Genomic DNA, 19,691 nt, shown 5'->3' on the forward strand with positions numbered 1-19,691 from the left:
TCAGTATAAAGAAACAATAGGAATATCATGTCTATCATGATACAATTGTCTTGTTTTAAATAAAAGAGCCTATTGTGTCTTAGAAAGAGTATAAGGTCCTATTATGTTAATATATGCACTGAGCCCACTCAGGAATAATAGCAGCTCTGTCTATAACTTTGTGGTGGTATTTTTTCTGCTTGAGCTTTTCTGTGCTACATAAAACACAGTTAAGTGTATATGTTTAAAACATAAAATGTCAGGAATCCCATGGTCAACTTCATATGGGAGAGAAAAGAATTACAATGACTGGATATTCTTACTCTTTGTACCTGAAGTAACTAGTCACAGTTTGCTACACTGACACTCTAAGTTACAAAACCCTCAATGCACATATTTGAATTAAATGCTGGGGAAAATATATTGGGCAGAAATGTTGAAATGACAGTTGAAATGGAATATGTTATAGAAAAAAAACTATTGTTTAAATCATGGTAAATATATATTTTGTTTTTTTGGGGCAATATTGCTATCATTCACCCCTGATGAAGCATGCTGCGTGAAACGCGCATCTGGGTGGTCATTCACAAGGAGTATCCCTTTTCTTTGGTTGGTACCATGCACTTGACCATGCTGTAACATTGTTTAAATTTAATTAAGTTTTATGTGCTTTTCTCTGCTCTGTGTGATTCCATTTTCTACTTTATACATTATATGTTAGATATTACTGATTATAGCTGGCATATATATATATCTCTTCCTGCTCACTCTTCGACCGCTTACAATCAGGCTTCCGGTCGCACCACTCCACTGAAACTGCCTTAACTAAGGTCACCAATGACCTATTAACCGCCAAGAGCAAGCAACACTACTCTATCCTCCTCCTCCTGGACCTGTCCTCTGCCTTTGACACAGTGGACCATTCCCTGTTGCTGCGGACCCTCTCATCCCGTGGCATCACAGACTGGGCCCTATCCTGGATTGCGTCATACCTAACTGACCGGACATTCAGCGTCTCCCACTCACACACCACCTGCTCACCTCGCCCCCATCTGTCAGAGTCCCACAAGGTTCAGTTCTAGGGCCCCTGCTCTTCTCCATCTACTTCTTTGGCCTGGGTCAGCTCATAGAATCTCACGGTTTTCAGTATCATCTCTATGCTGACGACACACAAATCTACATCTCTGGAACAGATATCACCACCCTACTAACCAGAATCCCTCAATGTCTATCCGCTATTTCATCCTTCTTCTCCACTAGATTTCTAAAACTTAACATGGACAAAACAGAATTCATCGTCCTTCCCACATCTCACGCGACCCCCCCAACAAACCTATCCATTACGGTAAATGGCTGCCCACTCTCCCCAGTCCCACAAGCTTGCTGTCTTGGGGTAATCCTTGACACTGATCTCTCTTTCAAACCACATATCCAAGCCCTTTCCACTTCCTGCCACCTTCAACTCAAAAATATTTCGCGGATCTGTACATTCCTAAACCAAGAATCTGCAAAAACCCTAGTCCATGCCCTCATCATTTCCCGCCTCGAGTACTGTAACCTCCTGCTCTGTGGCCTCCCCTCTAAAACTCTCACACCCCTTCAATCTATTCTAACCTCTGCTGCACGATGAATCCACCTGTCCCCCTGCTATTCCCCGGCCTTTCCCCTTTGTCAATCCCTTCACTGGCTCCCCATTACCCAGAGACTCCAGTACAAAAGCCTAACCATGACCTACAAAGCCATCCACAACCTGTCTCCTTCATACATCTGTGACCTCGTCTCCCGGTACTTTCCTGCATGCAACTTCCGATCCTCACAATATCTCCTTCTCTACTCCCCTCTTATCTCCTCTTCCCACAATCACATACAAGATTTCTCTCGCACATCACCCCAACTCTGGAACTCTCCACCACAACACATCAGACTCTGGCCTACCATCGAAACCTTCAAAAAGAACCTGAAGACCCACCTCTTCCGACAAGCTTACAACCTGCAGAAACTACCGATCGACCAAACCTACACGACCAGCTCTATCCTCACCCATCCCTTGTAGATTGTGAGCCCTTGTGGGCAGGGTCCTCTCTCCTCCTGTACCAGTTATGACTTGTATTGTTCAAGATTATTGTGCTTGTTTTTATTATGTATACCCCTCCTCACATGTAAAGCGCCATGGAATAAATGGCGCTATAATAATAAATAATGATATACTTGTACCTTATCATTATTACTGATATCATTCACCCATGACTATTGCACCTTCTTTTTATTTATATGGACTTTATTTCTTACTCATCATTCCTTATCCATGCTCATCTTCATGGTGCCATCCTTTGGGGTTTCTAACTGTTCTGCCCATTTTTCCTTTTGGCTGGTTCTTAACCTTGTATGGATTACTTGCAGTGTACTTTTTATGTTTTTATTTATTTTTCCGTAAAGTTGTTTACTTTTGCATTTGTTTATGGTCTTACTTTTGCTACTCATGTTAGGGTCTTAATATTGATAGAAAGTCCAATAATTTAGTTCTGTAGCTATCACTTTTTAGCAGTCATCTCATTGTCACAAGCAGGACTATATTGATAAGATATTTATATACGGTAGATAACACGATAGTACAGGACAGGAACCATTATCACAATGTGTTCAGGTCATGGCTCAAGCTGCCCTTACCCCACAAAACACCCACAACGACCTCTTCACATACAACAGCACATAACTAACCTTTGTAAAGAAGTCAATGAATCTGTCTCTTGCTGTCTATGGACTATGTGGCTTCTCTAAAGTATATTTCTAAATATTGTTAAAGGTAATCTTTCATCGGACTTTTGCTATGAAATCTGAAGACAGCAGGTGGTGAAACACACTTTTCAGCGATCTGTTTTTGCCTGTGTGCTGTTGTTTACTCATGAAAGTTTTATCACCAGGAGACTCACTACCAGGACTACAGCTCACGTGACTACTAGACCGACCACACTCCCTCCTTTGGAGCAGGCAAGGATTTACTTGGTGAAGACAAGTTACTTTGTTATTTTTATCACATTCTTTGCTTTAAGGTTTGAAAATCTTAGACAAGCCTTTCTAACAAAGTTTCTGCAATATTAAGAATGATCGTTTACATTGTTGTTGTAAATTGAACCTCACGATCATAGTGTCTATTCTGGGGTAATACTTAGTGATATAGAATAAAGCTCAACACAGAATAATTTCAGGAATCCACATTTTTCATCAGCTAACCAACTGATCCTTCATTTGTTACCGCAGTTAAGATTTTGCAATGTATATTGCATGGACATGTCAACTCTTGAATTACTTCCATAGGGGCAATTTACTGTCTATAAAACCAAACAAATTACATTACCATTTATTGACTCCATATCCTTAGACAATAGCTTCTACGTTGGTCAGGTGTATCTTCCCCTGAGCCAGTTGGCCTACACATAAAGACAATGTAAGTAAGAAGAAAGCATTTTACCTGTAGAAGCTTCCACCTTGTGTTTAGCTCTTCCAACCGGCTGATATTATAAGGAGATAACTGGATATTGGTGGCGTTGAACTGATGTGCAAGATCATTCACTTGGTTTACGTTATTTTTTATTGGTGCTATTTCTGTTCTGAAGGCCTATCAAATAAAGACAATGTAAATGACATTATTACTTAAGAAATTTCATATTTACACATATAATATTACCTGGAAGCAATCCAAAGCTGGCTTTAATTTGCTTATTTCTATTTTTCAGAAACCCCAGTATTAACAACATATGCTTACAATTTAAAGGAATATAAAAGTTCTCAAGTCTCAAAACCCTTACCACAACTATGGTTAATAATCTGAGCTCCCATGGCATTCAAAAAGTCTGTGACACTTTTCTACTTTTACTTTAGCTGTGCTTTTATTTTGTGCACAATTTCATGTAGGAACAGAAGCCCAAAGGACGGGACCAACTCAGGAGCACTAACTCTTTCCTCAACAAGGGAAGTAATGGATTTTGGTGGTAGATGATTCAATGTCTATATAGGCCTTCCAACAGTCCCCTGATCACACATGTTGGCTTTCAACAGATAGAGAAGAACCCACTATTGAAAACCAACTGTGCCCCAGTGCTGACTGACAACTGGCAAGAATGTAGAGTCAATGTCAGTCAGGTCCGGGGGTGCGTGGTCACACCTGCCACTCTGTATACTCAGAGCGGCGACTAAACCTGCACCGCCTCATGATTGTTACCAGAACGCTGCCGGGGTGGGGGGGGGGAATAAAGTTAATTTTTTTCCCACAGTGTTCAGCTAAGTGTGGGTGCTAGACAGGTTAATAAAGCGACCTGCAGATTAACCCCATATCTGCTGGTTAATAGTGTGTTTTTCTGGTTATAGGTTACCTTTAAATGAGTATTCTGGTTGTAACAAGTAATCATTGATACATTGGTAGGAGCCTGATCAATAGGAATTCCAATGTTCAGCACAGTGCTGGACCACAGCCAGCAGGAGATGTATGAAGGAGGATAGTTTTTTCATGGGACCTTCTGCTCCTTTTTAATTCTATGACACGGTCGTAAGTAGCCAAGAGCTGTGTCCGGGGACTCTGTTCTAGTGATCAGTGGAGGTCCTGGCAGCTGGATCCCAATAAATCAGTTGTCACCTATAACAGTGGGTGGGTGATTTTTTGCAATAACCTGAAATCTACTTTAATAACATGTCTTTAGTTGAAAGCTTATTAATTTGCTATTAGACATACCAGTGCTATTGTGTTTCGCATATAAGTTATAACAGATTTTATTTTCCAGCAGTGTTCTCCAACATAAATACTTTTCTCCTTTAATATAACCTTTCCTCAAACAGCAATACACTGATTTATCACATTTTACTAAATTAAACTGCTCCTATATTAGAGTACGATGAACCGTTGTCTTGTAAATTGCAATCATCAGCAAAGCTTTTATCATTAATTCCTCCTTCCTGCCAGTCATACCCTCCTAGGTGGTATTGGCATAGAAGGCACAATACAATGCTCATTATGAACTTACTGTATTGTAAATGAATGTCAAATGATGCCGAAGTGAATTGCAATTAGAGCTTCCATTTAAGATGAAGCAATCAATAGTTGTTGTATGGTGTAGAATACACACAAATTGTAGAAAAGCAATAGCTTGTGACAAAATAATTACATTTACTGCTTGCTTTGTATGGAAAGCAAATACAATGGAGTCTTCTGTTTTTTTAACTTATCTTCAATACGTTTTTCCTACTTTTAAAGTTCATGCTTTGCAAATATCTACTTTTTTGTTATTACAGGCACAAATGTCAATTCCTTATATAAACAGCTTACACTTAAAAATGACTTTAGACCAAGGTGTAGCAAGGTTTTCTTCTGAGCTTTCTGAATATTCAGCTACTAGTACATTCATAGCACCTCTGAGTGTCTGCATGAAAAACATTGCAGCATGCACTATTCTCTTCTGTATTTCGAATGATACTCGCCTATTGAAGTCTACAGGTGTGCAAAAAAAATTGAAATGATGATTATTCATATGCTTGTCTGAACCCTGTATTGAAAGAATGCAGGCTATAACCTGGATATAGCAGAAAGAGGAAACTATCACCGACTGTCACCAGATACTTGAGGAGTCAGTCAATCAAAAACCATCAAGTGACTGTAAAATACATGTGGCAAGATATGATGGTAGAAAACATGGAGATTTCAGATTGGATAGTAAGTAAAGGCACTGAAGGTTACAATGGCTGTACTCCAAGTCATACACATCTACTCATGAGAAAGCCCAGGAAAACTTGTCTTCAGTATGCTCAAAACCATAAAGACAAGAAACAGAAATTTGGAGATTCTGTATTGTGGAGCAATAAATAAAGCAGGAACTTTTTGGGCTCATGGATAAGTAGTATGTCTACAAAAGGAAAAAAGAGGCATACTGCCATGGGTTTACCATGACAGAGAGGGACCAAAAGACCGCTTTGGCTATTCCTGCACTTATTAGAAGCACTTCACCATCATATTAAACAGTGCAGGTTTCTGCTAGCAGAGCAGCGTTTAATCAGTTGGAGCTCCTGGAGCTTTCCTTTGATTGTCTAAGCTGTTCAGTGTTGGCCACTCCCCTCTACTATATATACTCTCCTCTGGCAAGCAGAGATTGCCAGTGTTAGTTTCATACTGCCTGGTTCTGGAGTTGGAGATGTTGGTTGTTTGAGGAGGAGTCTGGGGTATCCTCATCCTATCCTATTTGTTTTTTCCTTCTTTTACTTCCCGATGTTCCACTATGTTGTTTGTAAGTGCATATTTGTATGATTGATATTTTCATTTATCCCTGTACATCTCCACTTGTAATTCTGGTTTGTGTATTCTTATACAGTACAATCCCCTATTTCCCTGGGTGGGAGTGAAAGAAAAGGGCTGATTTAGGAGCTCAGCAAGGAACATGGCCCCAGCATCTTCACCATCAGAAGGAATCTGGGGAGCAGAGATAGCTAGGGGGTTACCAGATTACCATGTAAATAGTGTTTCTTAAACAAGTCAGGTTCCTTTTAATCAGCAATGAAATCTTTATCTATTTGGTATTAAAAAGTGAGCTTTCACATTGCAAATGTTTCTAAATTGTAGGTGTAAATGCTATACATATATGTGTCAGGGGAAACTACTGTTTGCTCTTGGCTATAATTTATGCGGAATAATTTCTATGTGATCTGCAATTTCTAAAAGATGCTGGTTTTCAGTTTGCAGTTAAGACTTCTAGGATTGTTGATCACTTGAGCAGTGAAAAACAGCCGCGTTCACTTGCAGTCAGCATTCAGAACAATTTCCCTCCAGGCTACTTTCTGTGCTGCTAAGAAATGAACTACGAATGTCCATTGCCTTGCGGAGTGGCAGACACATTCAATACTTAGAGGAGAAGCATGTGTCTCCTCAGAATAGAGGATTAGGCTCAATATGCTCAAAATGATCAAATAAAAGTATGACTGCCATGATTCCACGTAAGTGTTTAACTCTTATGCTTATTCATTTCCCTCTGTACCATATGGGGTGAGGATGCTTGGCAACCTTCTTAAAGTATAATAAAATCACAACATCTGAGTGTGAAAAGAAAATCTTCTCTTGATTTACCACTATATATAAGGATAGTAATCACTTAAAGCTCAGTCAGTATCGATGCACTAAATGGGTGAATACAGAAGACATCTGCATTCCCACACTGAGATGCTGTACTGTGTATATTGACAATAACTTCCCCCCGACATTTGACAACTATTGTAGTACAGACTCATTATATTTCTACTTATTTTCTTGATCTTTTTCATGGATACATCAATAGCATATGCGTGAATGGGAAATTTCTTCTTAGGGCAGATACTTTTTGAAGAAATAGCGCAAATAGGGTCTTATCCGAGATTCAGGTGGTTGGACACAATAGGATTGTATTCCCCAGATGGAGCCAAATTATGGCTTATAATAATAGTAGTTGCTGCAGCAGATCCACAGGTCCACTGATGACCAACCGAAGAAAAAAATTGGGTAAACGTGGATTTACTCTGCGCTCCTGAATAAATGAAGGTCTGGACGTAAATCATAGAATGTGGCTTTATTCAACGCATTTCAAAGTTCTCAGACTCATTCATCAGGAATTTACCACAAATGTACAGATACAGGCGTTTCAAGAGATTTTAAATAGACATGCAATTCAAATTCTGGCGCCAATATAATCACCTGACAGTCAATGTCAGAGTTCACAAGGACACATTATGCATTCGTAGTTAGACTTCAAAAATATGTTAAGCTGATACATGATATTAATATTAATCTCTTTTCCTTGTTTTTAGTGAAAATATGAACAAATAATTACATATAAGAAAGACAAAGAAAACAAGAAAAGGAACATCATATGAAAAATAGGGGACGAGAACCCACCATCCCAAAAGTGAACAACATACACCATAGCATTTTTTGTTAATAAACCTTGCATTTCTTTTAGATTGGCTTAGTTTCAACTGAAAAATACACAGCGCATTTAGCTTTGGGTGTAACGGCATCAGGAAAATGCTATGGTGTATGTTGAATAAAGCCACATTCTATGATTTATGTCCGGACCTTCAGTGATTGAGCAGCGCAGAGTACATCCAGATTTACCCAATTTTTTTGCTTAGGGCAGAGACAGACTGCCGTATTTCTCATGCGAGAATCACATCGCACTGCACGAACTGGCCAGCACCACTCCTAACCTGAGCAAGACAGCGGGATGGATTACTATGCAGCTGTCAAGCTCAGGTCAAGAGAACCAACAGCCAGTATGAGGTTTACAATGTGATTCTCACACGAGAAATACGGCAGTCTATCTCTGCCCTTAGAAGGAACCTTTCAGGACGATTTCACCATTGAAACTAATGGCATGGCTGTATAGGTCAAAGGTCAAGAATAAAAATAATACCTCTTTTGTAGTAATACAAAGTATGAGTGCTGAGATAACAAACTTTAGAACCACATGCCTAGAAGTGCATTTGGGCAAGCCGATATACTTAGAGGGCATTGATACATCCCCAATGACCTATGGGCTTGTTTGTACAGTATATGAGATTTTAGGGGTTTTTATTGTTTTCAAATATTTTTATTGATCTATATTATAATAAGAAAATATAATGTGAGAATGGGTCATCATAGGAGAAAAAAATGGGAAATTAGGTAGGGGAATGAATATATGGGGAAATAATACAGAATGCAGTATACATAAGTTGGATCAATCTGATTATACAATTAACATTAAACCAGTTTAATCAGTTTTAATCAATTGACTAAGTTAGGCTAGGTTCACATTGTGTTATAGACAGTCCGTTAGATGGACTACGTTACACCGTGGCATAAAGCGGTGTAACGCAGTCCGTTAATGCCACCATTAAGCCCTATGTCAGACGCATCACTAGCGCATGCCCATAATGGGCGTGCACTAGCGATGTGCCGTCATTGGGTGATGGACCCTGGGACGCCGGCTGCAGCGTTTCCGGGTCCGTCACTGCTAGCGCAGATAGAGCATCTGCTAGATCTATCTGCGCTAGCGTGATGACATATCGGCACTTGCGTTAACAGCAGCCCGTTTAACGCATGTGTTGAACGGGCTGCTGTTATCGCAATGTGAATCTAGTCTTAGACTTAGTTTTGAAGTAAACTAATTATGGATTTAAGGTTTTATTTCTTTGCACTTACAAATTGGATTACTACAAAATATGTATCACTATTGTTGCTGTGATTGTCATACTACTAGTTTCAGTAGTAAAATCACCCTAATAGGTTCCCTTTAAGTCTATCTGTATTTATCCCAGTTACATGTACAGTAAGTAGGTTAAAATGAGAAATGAAAACATTCCATTTAAAATGTCCTGTTTTGGGGCACTACAGTGCTAGACTTCTTGGGACACAGACATGTGTATCATTCCATAACAGATTGTTGGGTACTGTCAAATCACTCAGTTTACCCTTGCCCTCATTATTAAAAGTGCATAACTTTTTGTTAGGAAATGCACCTCTTATGGACTAGCACCCATGTGTGATTGTTAAATGTTATATTGTTTTTTCAATCTATCAATATCCAAAATCCTGTGTTGATTACTAATTTTACAATATTTCTTTACCACTAACCATAGCTCCATCATATGTACATAAAGTTTGAAATTCTCTTTTTCTCTTCCCACAGTAATGCAGTTAAAGGGAATCTGTCAACAGGTTTTTGCTACTTCATCTGAGAGCAGCATAATATAGGAAAAGAGACCCTGATTCTAGTGATGTATCACTTAGTTTACTTGGTGCAGCATTTGTAACATAATCAGAGTTTTTAGATGTATCATATAGCAGAGCTCAGAAAGCTAACCCCGCCCACACCACAGCTTTCTGTGTACATTATCTATTGAAAGTAAGCTGCTTATCAGAGGAGGGGGTGTGATCATATCAGGGCTCATGGGAGCTGTAGTCCAGGCAGTGAAAATCTCATAGTGATAAAACCTTTTTTTTTGTATTGAAACAGCACACATCCTAATAAGTGACACATTCCTGAAATCTGTGTCTCAGTCCCTCATGCTGTCCTCAGAATATATAGTAAAATCCTGCTGACAGATTCTTTTTAAGACTCCTGTACATCTGACTGAAACTTAAAACATATAAAATTATACAATTATGTGAATGGGAACTCAATGATTTTGATAGAAATCCATAGGAGCAGGGTCAGACACAGAAAGAAGAAGGCCCCTGATGAAGAACATTTGTAGCCCAATAATGTGACTGTGACAGAAGCTGTTTACTACTTTGGGAAACATAAACTGCTTACAAGGCATCTTGAGCAAACGCCTAAACCAAAATATTATGTCTGCTTGCAGTCACTACTAGGGGGAGACATATTTATACACAATTCATTTAGACCTCCCAGTGGTTCATTAATTATCTCTAAGACTCTAGCAGAGGAAGTTCAGCTGTTTCTGAAATCAGGACTCTCACCACTATAAAAAATTGCATTGAGAATGTGTGTAGTACTCATATTCCTACAGTTTGCATTTATGATATCATTTTCTTCTATGTACAGTATTGATATCACTTCAGAGAGATAGTCCTATAAATTGCATAAATGAAGTAATTAGTCTGTGCTGCATTGACAACATCTGCAAAGAGCTTGTATGTTCTCTCCATGTTTGCGTGGATTTCCCCTGGGCACTCCGGTTTCCTCCCACATTCCAAAAACATACTGATAGGGAATTTAGATTGTGAGCCCCATCGGGGACAGCGATGACAATGTCTGTAAAGCGCTGCGGAACATGTTAGCGCTATATAAAAATAAAGATTATTATTATTATTATTATTATTATTATTGTAGCAACGCATATAGTGCTGGTTACTGGGGCAGAATTGCACATCACCACCTATTGCTCAGCTCAACACAGATAGATTTTGGTCCCACCTTCCAAAAACGTTGCCTCTGTAGCTTTCAATATTGCTTACATATGACTGTACTCTGCATCTTTGCATTTTTTTTCACTAATACTCTTTTTATTTGGGGGATTTTTTAACAATGTTTGGGAAGGGGATTATAGTTATACAGTAGTCAATAGGGTGAGTAATCAAACATAACAGAGTGATCTAAACTTGCTCTATTAAACAAGTAAGTAAGAAGATATTTTCAAACAAGAATCAACATAGAAAAAAGTTAATGCAATGTGGAAGGAAAAGTTAGGAAAGGTGAGGGGACGGGGAAGGAAAGAAAAGGTTATAGGAGAAGGTTGGATCAGATAAACGTGGAGGGTAGGGACAGGGGAAAAGATCATCCTTATTGAAACAATATTTATAATAAAACAATTTTCTTTGTTAAATATGTAATTGCACTTGTACAATAATAAGGCTTTTTACCTAAAAGGGGGAGCATTCCAACTTGAGGACAGAAATAGGTTCCAAGATGACCATGTGGAATAGTATTTTTTTAAAAGAATTATTTCTTAGAGAGTAAGAATATGCAAAAGAATTATGGGTAGACATTCTTTTCATTATTTCTGGAGTTGAGGGAACATCTACTGATTTCCACTTACAGTAGATGCTATAAGTATTTTTGTTACAGCAAATAGATGAATTGCAATATATTTAATTTTTTTTGGGGGGGAAGTCGATTTGAATGAAGCAAGAACAAAACCTGTTGTGGAGACAATTCAACTACCGAGTTGTTAATATTGCACAATAAATTAGCTACTTTCTTCCACGGGTCGATTACACAGGTCAACAAAAAAAAAATTTTTTTCTGGTGTCCAAAATATTTTAATGAATTTGGGGTATTTTTGGGGTGCTGATTCTGAATATGCTATCAGTTTTGCCAGATTGGCTCAAGTTTTTGACATTTTTGGTATCTTATTTATAGCACTTGTTGGTAAATGCGACGCATCATCTCATTAATTTCTTTGGATTAGTACTTGAACTGAGCAGTTCTCAATATAGTTTTGTGTTAATTAGTGTTCTAAAAGTTTGTTCATAGCTTGATTTTTACACTAACTTTATGTTGTTGTCTGTTTTCCAGTGAAAAGCATGAACTCATCAAGAAGAAGTTGTCTTAACGATCCAGACTCATTCTGTTACATTTGTGGTGAATACACACTGCCAAAACATAGAAGAAACATAACAGACTTCGTAAAAAAAGTGTATTTTGCCTATTTTGGGGTTATGCTTGGGGACCAAGACAAGTTTTGGGCACCACACATAGTGTGCAAAGCATGTATCGAATTATTACGAAAATGGAGCAAAGGACAAAGAAAAAGCTTCAAATTTGGTGTTCCAATGGTGTGGAGAGAGCCAAAAAATCATCATGATGACTGTTATTTCTGTGCAGTGCAAGTGCAAGGATTCAATAAGCATAAGAAACGAAAATGGGAGTAACATGGAATCTGCAAGAAGGCCTGTCCCTCATTGTGAAGATGTGCCTGTACCTGTGTTTACCATAAATAACAGTCATCATGATGATTTTTTGGCTAGATAAGATTTTAAAATAATTCTCATGAATATTAGCATTTACATTTGATTTATATGTTATTTCAATTACTTCTTTCCATGACGCAGGCGAAAAACATATATTCATATCTTCTTCCCACTTAATCATGTGTTTTGACTTTTCAATAGTTATGTCACTATTGAAGAGTGTATACAGATTTTTACTGTTCCAAAGGGATTCTCCAGATGAGATATGATAACTATTGGAAGAGGTATGGGGAGAGAGAATTTCCTCTTATATATTTCCTTAGTTCCAAAAAGTTACATATTTCCTCTTTTGGAAGGTTGTATGATAGAGTCAAAGATAGAAAATCTATGACTGAATCTCTTTTAGGTCTGGTAAATAAAGCCGAACAATTTGTTATACTTTTCTTTCTCCATTTATCTATAGGGAAGTGTGGAAGGGCAGGGCGGAATATAAATAAAGTTTTTCTAATGGGTAACTAATTTGGTTGTTGTAGGAAATGTTATATCATTTCCTCCAGATCATAATTGTAGATTTTATTATTTATTTTAATTTTTCAGCCAACCACAGCTCTAAACAAGTTGCAGGCAAGTTACCCAAAAGCTTTTGAACACACAATTTGACTAAGAATCGCTACAGTGCATCACAACGTAGCTCCAGCCTACATGTAAAAGCCTTGTCGAATTTTGTAGCAGGATGTATCAGAAAACTATAAAAATGTTACTAAGGACAAACAAAAGAAACATCTTTACATCATCTCAGGGCATGTGGTCCATATTCTAAATTAACAATGAGCTGTTACAGTAGTGTTCAAAATAATAGCAGTGTGTTTAAAAACATGAGTTAATCACAAAATCTTTCTACTAGTTTTTATTTCCATGCATTGGGAACATTGCACACTGTTTTCTAATTCAAAACATGAAGAGAAATGTACCGTATTTTCCGGCGTATAAGACGACCCCCCAACTTTTCCAGTTAAAATATAAAATCTTCTTAAAAGTCGGGGGTCTTCTTATACGCCGTATGTCGTCTTATAGGGCCGGTGACTAATGTGCCTTTTGGGGGGGGAGTGGTCCTGATGACGAAGAGGGGGCGTCTCACAGGAAAGTGTGAGTGGAGTATCCCCCATTACCTCATTGTAGCTGCAGCGTGGGGTGCTGGGGAGCGACGGCGGCTGCTCCTCTTTGTGCCGCGTGGGTGTTGTGCTGTGGGGTGGCGGCTCCTCTTCGTGCAGCGTCGGGGCTCTGTGCTGTGGAGCGGCGTATCTTCATGCAGAGTCAGTCGGGGCTCCTCCGGCATTTCCTCAAAGCCCGGAGGCCCCGGCAGCTCCATTGCTGCGATGCGGTGGCCTCCGGAAAAATGGCCACTGGGGACAGCGCATGGTCTGATTCAGATCTCGTCTCCCGAGATCTCGGGACGAGATCTGAATCTGAGCATGCGCCGCCCTCAGAGGCCATTTTCCCGGAGGCCACCGCATCGCAGCAATGGAGCTGCCGGGGCTTCCGGGCTTTGAGGAAGTGCCGGAGGAGCCCCGACTGACTCTGCATGAAGATACACCGCCGCCGCCCCACAGCACAGAGCCCCAACGCTGCACGAAGAGGAGCCACCACCCCACAGCACAGCACCCATGCAGCACAAAGAGGAGCAGCAGCTGCCGCCTCTCCCCAGCACAGAGACCCCATGCTGCATCTACAATGAGGTAATGGGGGATACTCCACTCACACTTTCCTGTGAGGCGCCCCCTCTCTTCGTCATCGGGACCACTCCCCCCCCACCATATACACATTGCTGTCTGGACTCGGCGTACAAGACGACACCTGGCGTATAAGACGACCCCCGACTTTTAAGAAGATTTTCAGGGGTTAAAAAGTTGTCTTATACGCCGGAAAATATGGTAAATATTTTTAACTGTTAAATTGTTTTTGAATTTTAAAGTTAAAGGTGAACAAAAAAATAGCAGTGTCTGCATTTGTCTTTTACAAACTCACAATATGTACTTTTTTCATGCATTTAGCATTCCTGTGAATCACTAACCTAATATTTAGTTCTATACACAGCTTTTTTAGAACTGCTTCACATCTACAGGTGCATCTCACAAAATTAGAATATCATCAAAAAGTTAATTTATTTCAGTTCTTCAATACCAAATGTAAAACTCATATTATATAGAGTCAATAATAATAATAATTTTATTTCTGTCATTACAGAGTGATCTATTTCAAGTGTTTATTTCTGTTAATGTTGGTTATAGCTTCGAGGCAATGAAAACCCAAAAGTCATTATCTCAGTAAATTAGAATACTTTATAACACCAGCTGGAAAAATTATTAAAAAATTTGAAATGTTGGCCTACTGAAATGTATGTTCAGTAAATGCACTGTATACTTGGTCGGGCTCCTTTTGCATCAATTACTGCATCAATGGGGCGTGGCATGGAGGTGATTAGCCTGAGGCACTGCTGAGGTGTAATGGAAACCCAGGTTGCTTTGATAGCAGCCTTCAGTTCATCAACATTGTTGGGTCTGGTGTCTCTCATCTTCCTCTTGACCTCTTGACAATACCCCATATATTCTTTATGGGGTTAAGGTCAGGTGAGTTTGCTGGCCAATGAAGGACAGTGATACTGTTGTTTTTAAACCAGGTATTGGTACTTTTGGCAGTGTGGACAGGTGCCATGTCCTGCTGGAGAATTAAATTTCCATCTCCAAAAAGCTTGTCAGGGAAGCATGAAGTGCTCTAAAATTTCCTGGTAGACAGCTGTGCTGACTCTGGTCTTGATAAAACACAGTCAACCTACACCAGCAGATGACATGGCTCCCCAAACCATCACTGATTGTGGAAACCTCATAATAGACCTCAAGCAGCTTGGATTGTGTGCCTCTCCACTCTTCCTCCAGACTCTGGGACCTTGATTTCCAAATAAAATGCAGAATTTACTTTCATCTGAAAACAACACCTTGGACCACTGAGCAACAGTCCAGTTCTATTTCTCCTTGGCCCAGGTAATACGCTTTTGGCATTGTCTTTTGGTCATGAGTGGCTTGACACAAGGACTACGACACTTGTAGCCCATGTCCTGGATACATCTGTGTGTGGTGGCTCTTGAGCAATGACTCCAGCAGCAGTCCACTCCTTGTGAATCTCCCTCACATTTTTGAATGGCCTTTTCTTAACAATCCTTTCAAGGCTGCGGTTATCCCAGTTGCTTGTGCACTTTTTTCTACTACACTTTTTCCTTCCACTCAACTGTCCATTAATATGCTTGGATACACACTCTATGAACAGCCAGCTTCTTTAGCAATGACCTTTGTGGCTTAGCCTCCTTGTGGAGTGTGTCAATGACTGTCTTCTGGACATCTGTCAAGTCGGCAGTCTTCCCCATGATTGTGGTGCCTTCTGAAACAGACTAAGGGACCTTTATAAACACTGAAGAAGCCTTTACAGGTGTTTTTATTAATTATTCTAATTTACTGAGATAATAACTTCCCGGTTTTCATTGGCTGTAAGCCATAATAATTGACATAAACAGAAATAAACACTTGAAATAGATAACTCTGTTTGTAATGAATCTACCATATTTTTCAGACTATAAGACGCACTTTTTTCCTTAAAAATTTTGGAGGAAAATGGGGTGCGTCTTATAGTCAGGATATACTTACAAATACTGTGGCCGTAGCAGGAGTCGGGAGATTCTGCGGTGGTCCCGATCCGACGCTGCCGGGCCATCATCACACTCCCTTCCCAGGCTGGTGCGGCTGGTGCAGCAGGTGCAGCAGTTTCAGCGGTGGTGCTATGTGGTGCGGGGGGGGGGGCTCCGCCAGCATTTTGTGAAATCCTGGAGGCCACACACATCCAATTCTGTGATGCAGTGGCCCCTCGGAAAATGGCCGCCGGGGGGTGGCGCATGCTCAGATGGAGATCTCGGCAATGAGATCTCATCCCGAATCTCGTCTCCCGAGATCTCGGTGCCAATATTGCAATCTGAGCATGCGCCCCCCCTGGCGGCCATTTTCCCGGAAGCCATCGCATCGCAGCATTGGATGTGCGGAGCCTCTGGGCTTTAACTTAATGCTGGCAGAGCCCCCCGCACCACAGACCCACTGCCTCACCTGCCCGCACCTGCCCACACCAGCCTCACCTGCCCACACCAGCCGAATCTGCCCACACCAGCCTCACCTGCACACACCAGCCTCACCAGCCCACACCAGCCACACCTGCCCACACCAGCCTCAGTTGCCCACTCCAGCCTCACCAGCCTGGGATGGGATTTCCAAGAGGCCACCGCATTGCAGCATTGGATGTGCGGGGCCTCCAGACTTTCACAAAATGTCGGCGGAGCTCCCCGCACCACAGAGCACCACTGCCTCACCTGCCCACCCTGCCCTCACCAGCCTCACCTGCCCACACCAGCCTTACCTGCCCACACCAGCCTCACCTGCCCACACCAGCTGCACCTGCCTACACTAGCCTTACCTGCCCACACCAGCCTCATCTGCCCACACCAGCCGCACCTGCCCACACTAGCCTCACCTGCGCACACCAGCCTCACCTGCCCATGCCAGCTGCACTAGCCTGAAGTGAGATTTCCTGGAGGCCACCGCACCTGCCACACCAGCCTGGGATGGGAGTCATATCGCCAGACCACCAAACACCCCCTGTGACCATGCTCCATCAGCGCTGCCGAAACCCCCAGTAAGCTGAATTCGGACTGTAAGGCGGACCCCCATTTGACACATTAATTATTTTTCCCTATTTTCCTTCTGAAAATTTGGGATGCATCTTATGGTCCTGTGCATCTTATCATGCAAAATATACGGTATATAAAATATGAGTTTCAATTTTTGTATTGAAGAACTGAAATTAACTTTTTGATGATATTCTAATTTTGTGAGAAGCACCTGTATGTTGTATACAGTCAGCCAACTTCTGCTATCTGTCAACTGTAATTCTAGCCTAAGATGCTTTGACTACATCCCACAATTTTTGTCATTTGTTGGCTTTGCCTCAGAAACTGAATTTTTGATGTCATCCCACAAGTATTCTATTGGATTAAGGTCTGGGGATTGGGCTGGCCACTCCATAGCCTAAATTTTGTTGGACTGGAACCAAGATTTTGCTCGTTTATTGGTGTTTCTAGAGTCATGGTCTTGTTGAAACCCCCATTTCAAGGGATTATGCCCTTCAGTGTAAGGCAACATGACCTCTTCAAGTATTTCAATATATGCAAACTGGTCCATTATCCCTGGTATGCTGTAAATAGGTCTGGCACCATAGTAAGAAAGACATGTCCATATCATGATGCTTGCACCACCATGCTTCACTGTCTTCCGAGTGTACTATGGCTTGAATTCAGAAATTGGTGTTTGTCTGATGAACTCTGTGTGGTCCTTTGACCCCAAAAAAGAACAACTTTACTTTCATCAGTCAACAAAATGTTCCGCCATTTCTCTTTTAGGCCACTTTGGCAAATTGTATCTGCTTAAGTAGATGTCTTTTTTTAACAGTGGGACTTTGCAAGACGTCTTGCTAAGAGATTAGCTTCACATAGGCGTCTTCTAACGGTCACAGAACTCACAGTTAACTTGAGACTGTCTGATCATCCTGGAGCTGATCACTGGCTGAGTTATTGGCTATTCTGGCTATTCTTCCATCCACTTCAATGGTAGTTTTCCATTTTCTTCCATGTCTCTCTGGTTTTGCTTTCCATTTTAAAGCATTGGAGATCATGTTAGCTGAACAGCCTATCATTGTCTGCACTTCTTTATAAGTTTTACCCTCTCCAATCAACTTTTTTATCATAGTGCGCTGTTCTTCTGAAAAATGTCTTGAACGACCCATATTTCTCAGGCGTTCAAGGAGAAATGCATGTACAACATATCCTGGCTTCACCCTTAAATAAGGGTCAACTGATTCACACTTGCTTCTTCGCAGAATGATTGACATCACTAATTGATCTCCAAACTGCTATTATTTTGAACACAACCTTTCAATTACTTATTCTAATATACAGACTCAACAACATGCAGATCATGAACGCTGAGTCTGTTGGTTTTCTTAGAATCTACTGCACCAAATGGTAAATTGTTTGATATGTGGTAATATAATTTATACCAAAAACAGTTATTAATCCGGTTTGTCATATTGGACTGCTATTATTTTGAACACTATGTATTATTAAATCACATACTGGAGCGCAAGCAGGCAGGCGAGACGTATTATAGCTGTGTTATTGTACATAAACAGCCTTTCTTTGTAATTGGCTGCTTGTTACCTAATAAAACACTATTATACTTGAAACAAATAACCATAATAATTTCCCATCGAGATACCAGACAAAATATTTCACTGAGCAGAGATTATAAAACAATTACTGCTGAAGAGCCAAGATTAACATTTAATAAATCAATATATTCCTTCTCTGCCAAACTGTGTAAGTAGACTGATTTGCCAACATGATCTTAATTCAGTGTCATTGGTGCACCCTGTAACTAAGCAGCCAAATAAATTCTACCTAAGCTGCAGCTCATGGTGTGATGCTCAACTGACTCGTAAATTATACCCTTAGTATCAAAAACTCCTAGACTAGTTCCGAAATGTAGATAATAATGATGAACAGTTCGTGAAATGTGTCTTTGAGGATAAGACATGCAATGTGTCACAGCTTACAATATGCATAAAACAATTATTTTCACTAATGGGCATAATTGGATTAAAATTAATCACACACCACCCCTGTTTTTCTGATTACTGCTCATACCAAGGTTATTAGACATCGCTGTGATCTAGCAGTGCTGTCCGAACATGCACAGTGTTTACAAGGTCTTTATAATAGAGCTTGTAAGCGCTGTGCTGAAGCTGGCAGGGATTGCAAAAGCATGTTGCTAGCTGCTGATCCTAGCCATCTCCGATGTCATTGTGCTCAACTGTTGAAGAGGCAAAGCTGTGTCATGCTACAACATCAGAGTACAACGATGCCACTGATCTAAACTGTTAATCAAGCAAGAGAGCATCAAGTGGTGCGCTCCTTTCAAAGAAAATGAGACAACAACTTTAGACAGATTTTATGAAAACACAAAAAATATCCTATTCTTAGAAGTGCTAGTCACAGCTGAACATACTGTCAGCTGAAATTGCTTTCCCACGATAAACCCTGAAAAGGCAGTGGTGCTCCTCAAACCCCCTAAATTCTTCGATCAGCCATGAAGATCATTATTATTTTTTTACTTATAGTGCCATCATATTCTGCAGCGCT

The 19,691-nt window shown here is 40.4% G+C and overlaps 1 protein-coding gene across 7 annotated transcripts in view; it reads right to left on the reverse strand.

Moving 5' to 3' along the window:
* The window catches only part of DMD (dystrophin), a 3,762,639-nt gene that overhangs the window by 716,004 nt on the left and 3,026,944 nt on the right, over positions 1 to 19,691 (reverse strand). For all 7 annotated transcript variants that reach the window (XM_077296691.1, XM_077296689.1, XM_077296692.1 and 4 more), the window contains one exon: positions 3,449 to 3,595. In XM_077296691.1, the coding sequence (XP_077152806.1) occupies positions 3,449 to 3,595 (147 nt within the window). The remainder of the gene's footprint in view (positions 1 to 3,448; positions 3,596 to 19,691) is intronic.

The sequence above is a fragment of the Ranitomeya variabilis genome, chromosome 3 (genome assembly GCF_051348905.1).
Source record: "Ranitomeya variabilis isolate aRanVar5 chromosome 3, aRanVar5.hap1, whole genome shotgun sequence".
NCBI lineage: Eukaryota > Metazoa > Chordata > Amphibia > Anura > Dendrobatidae > Ranitomeya > Ranitomeya variabilis.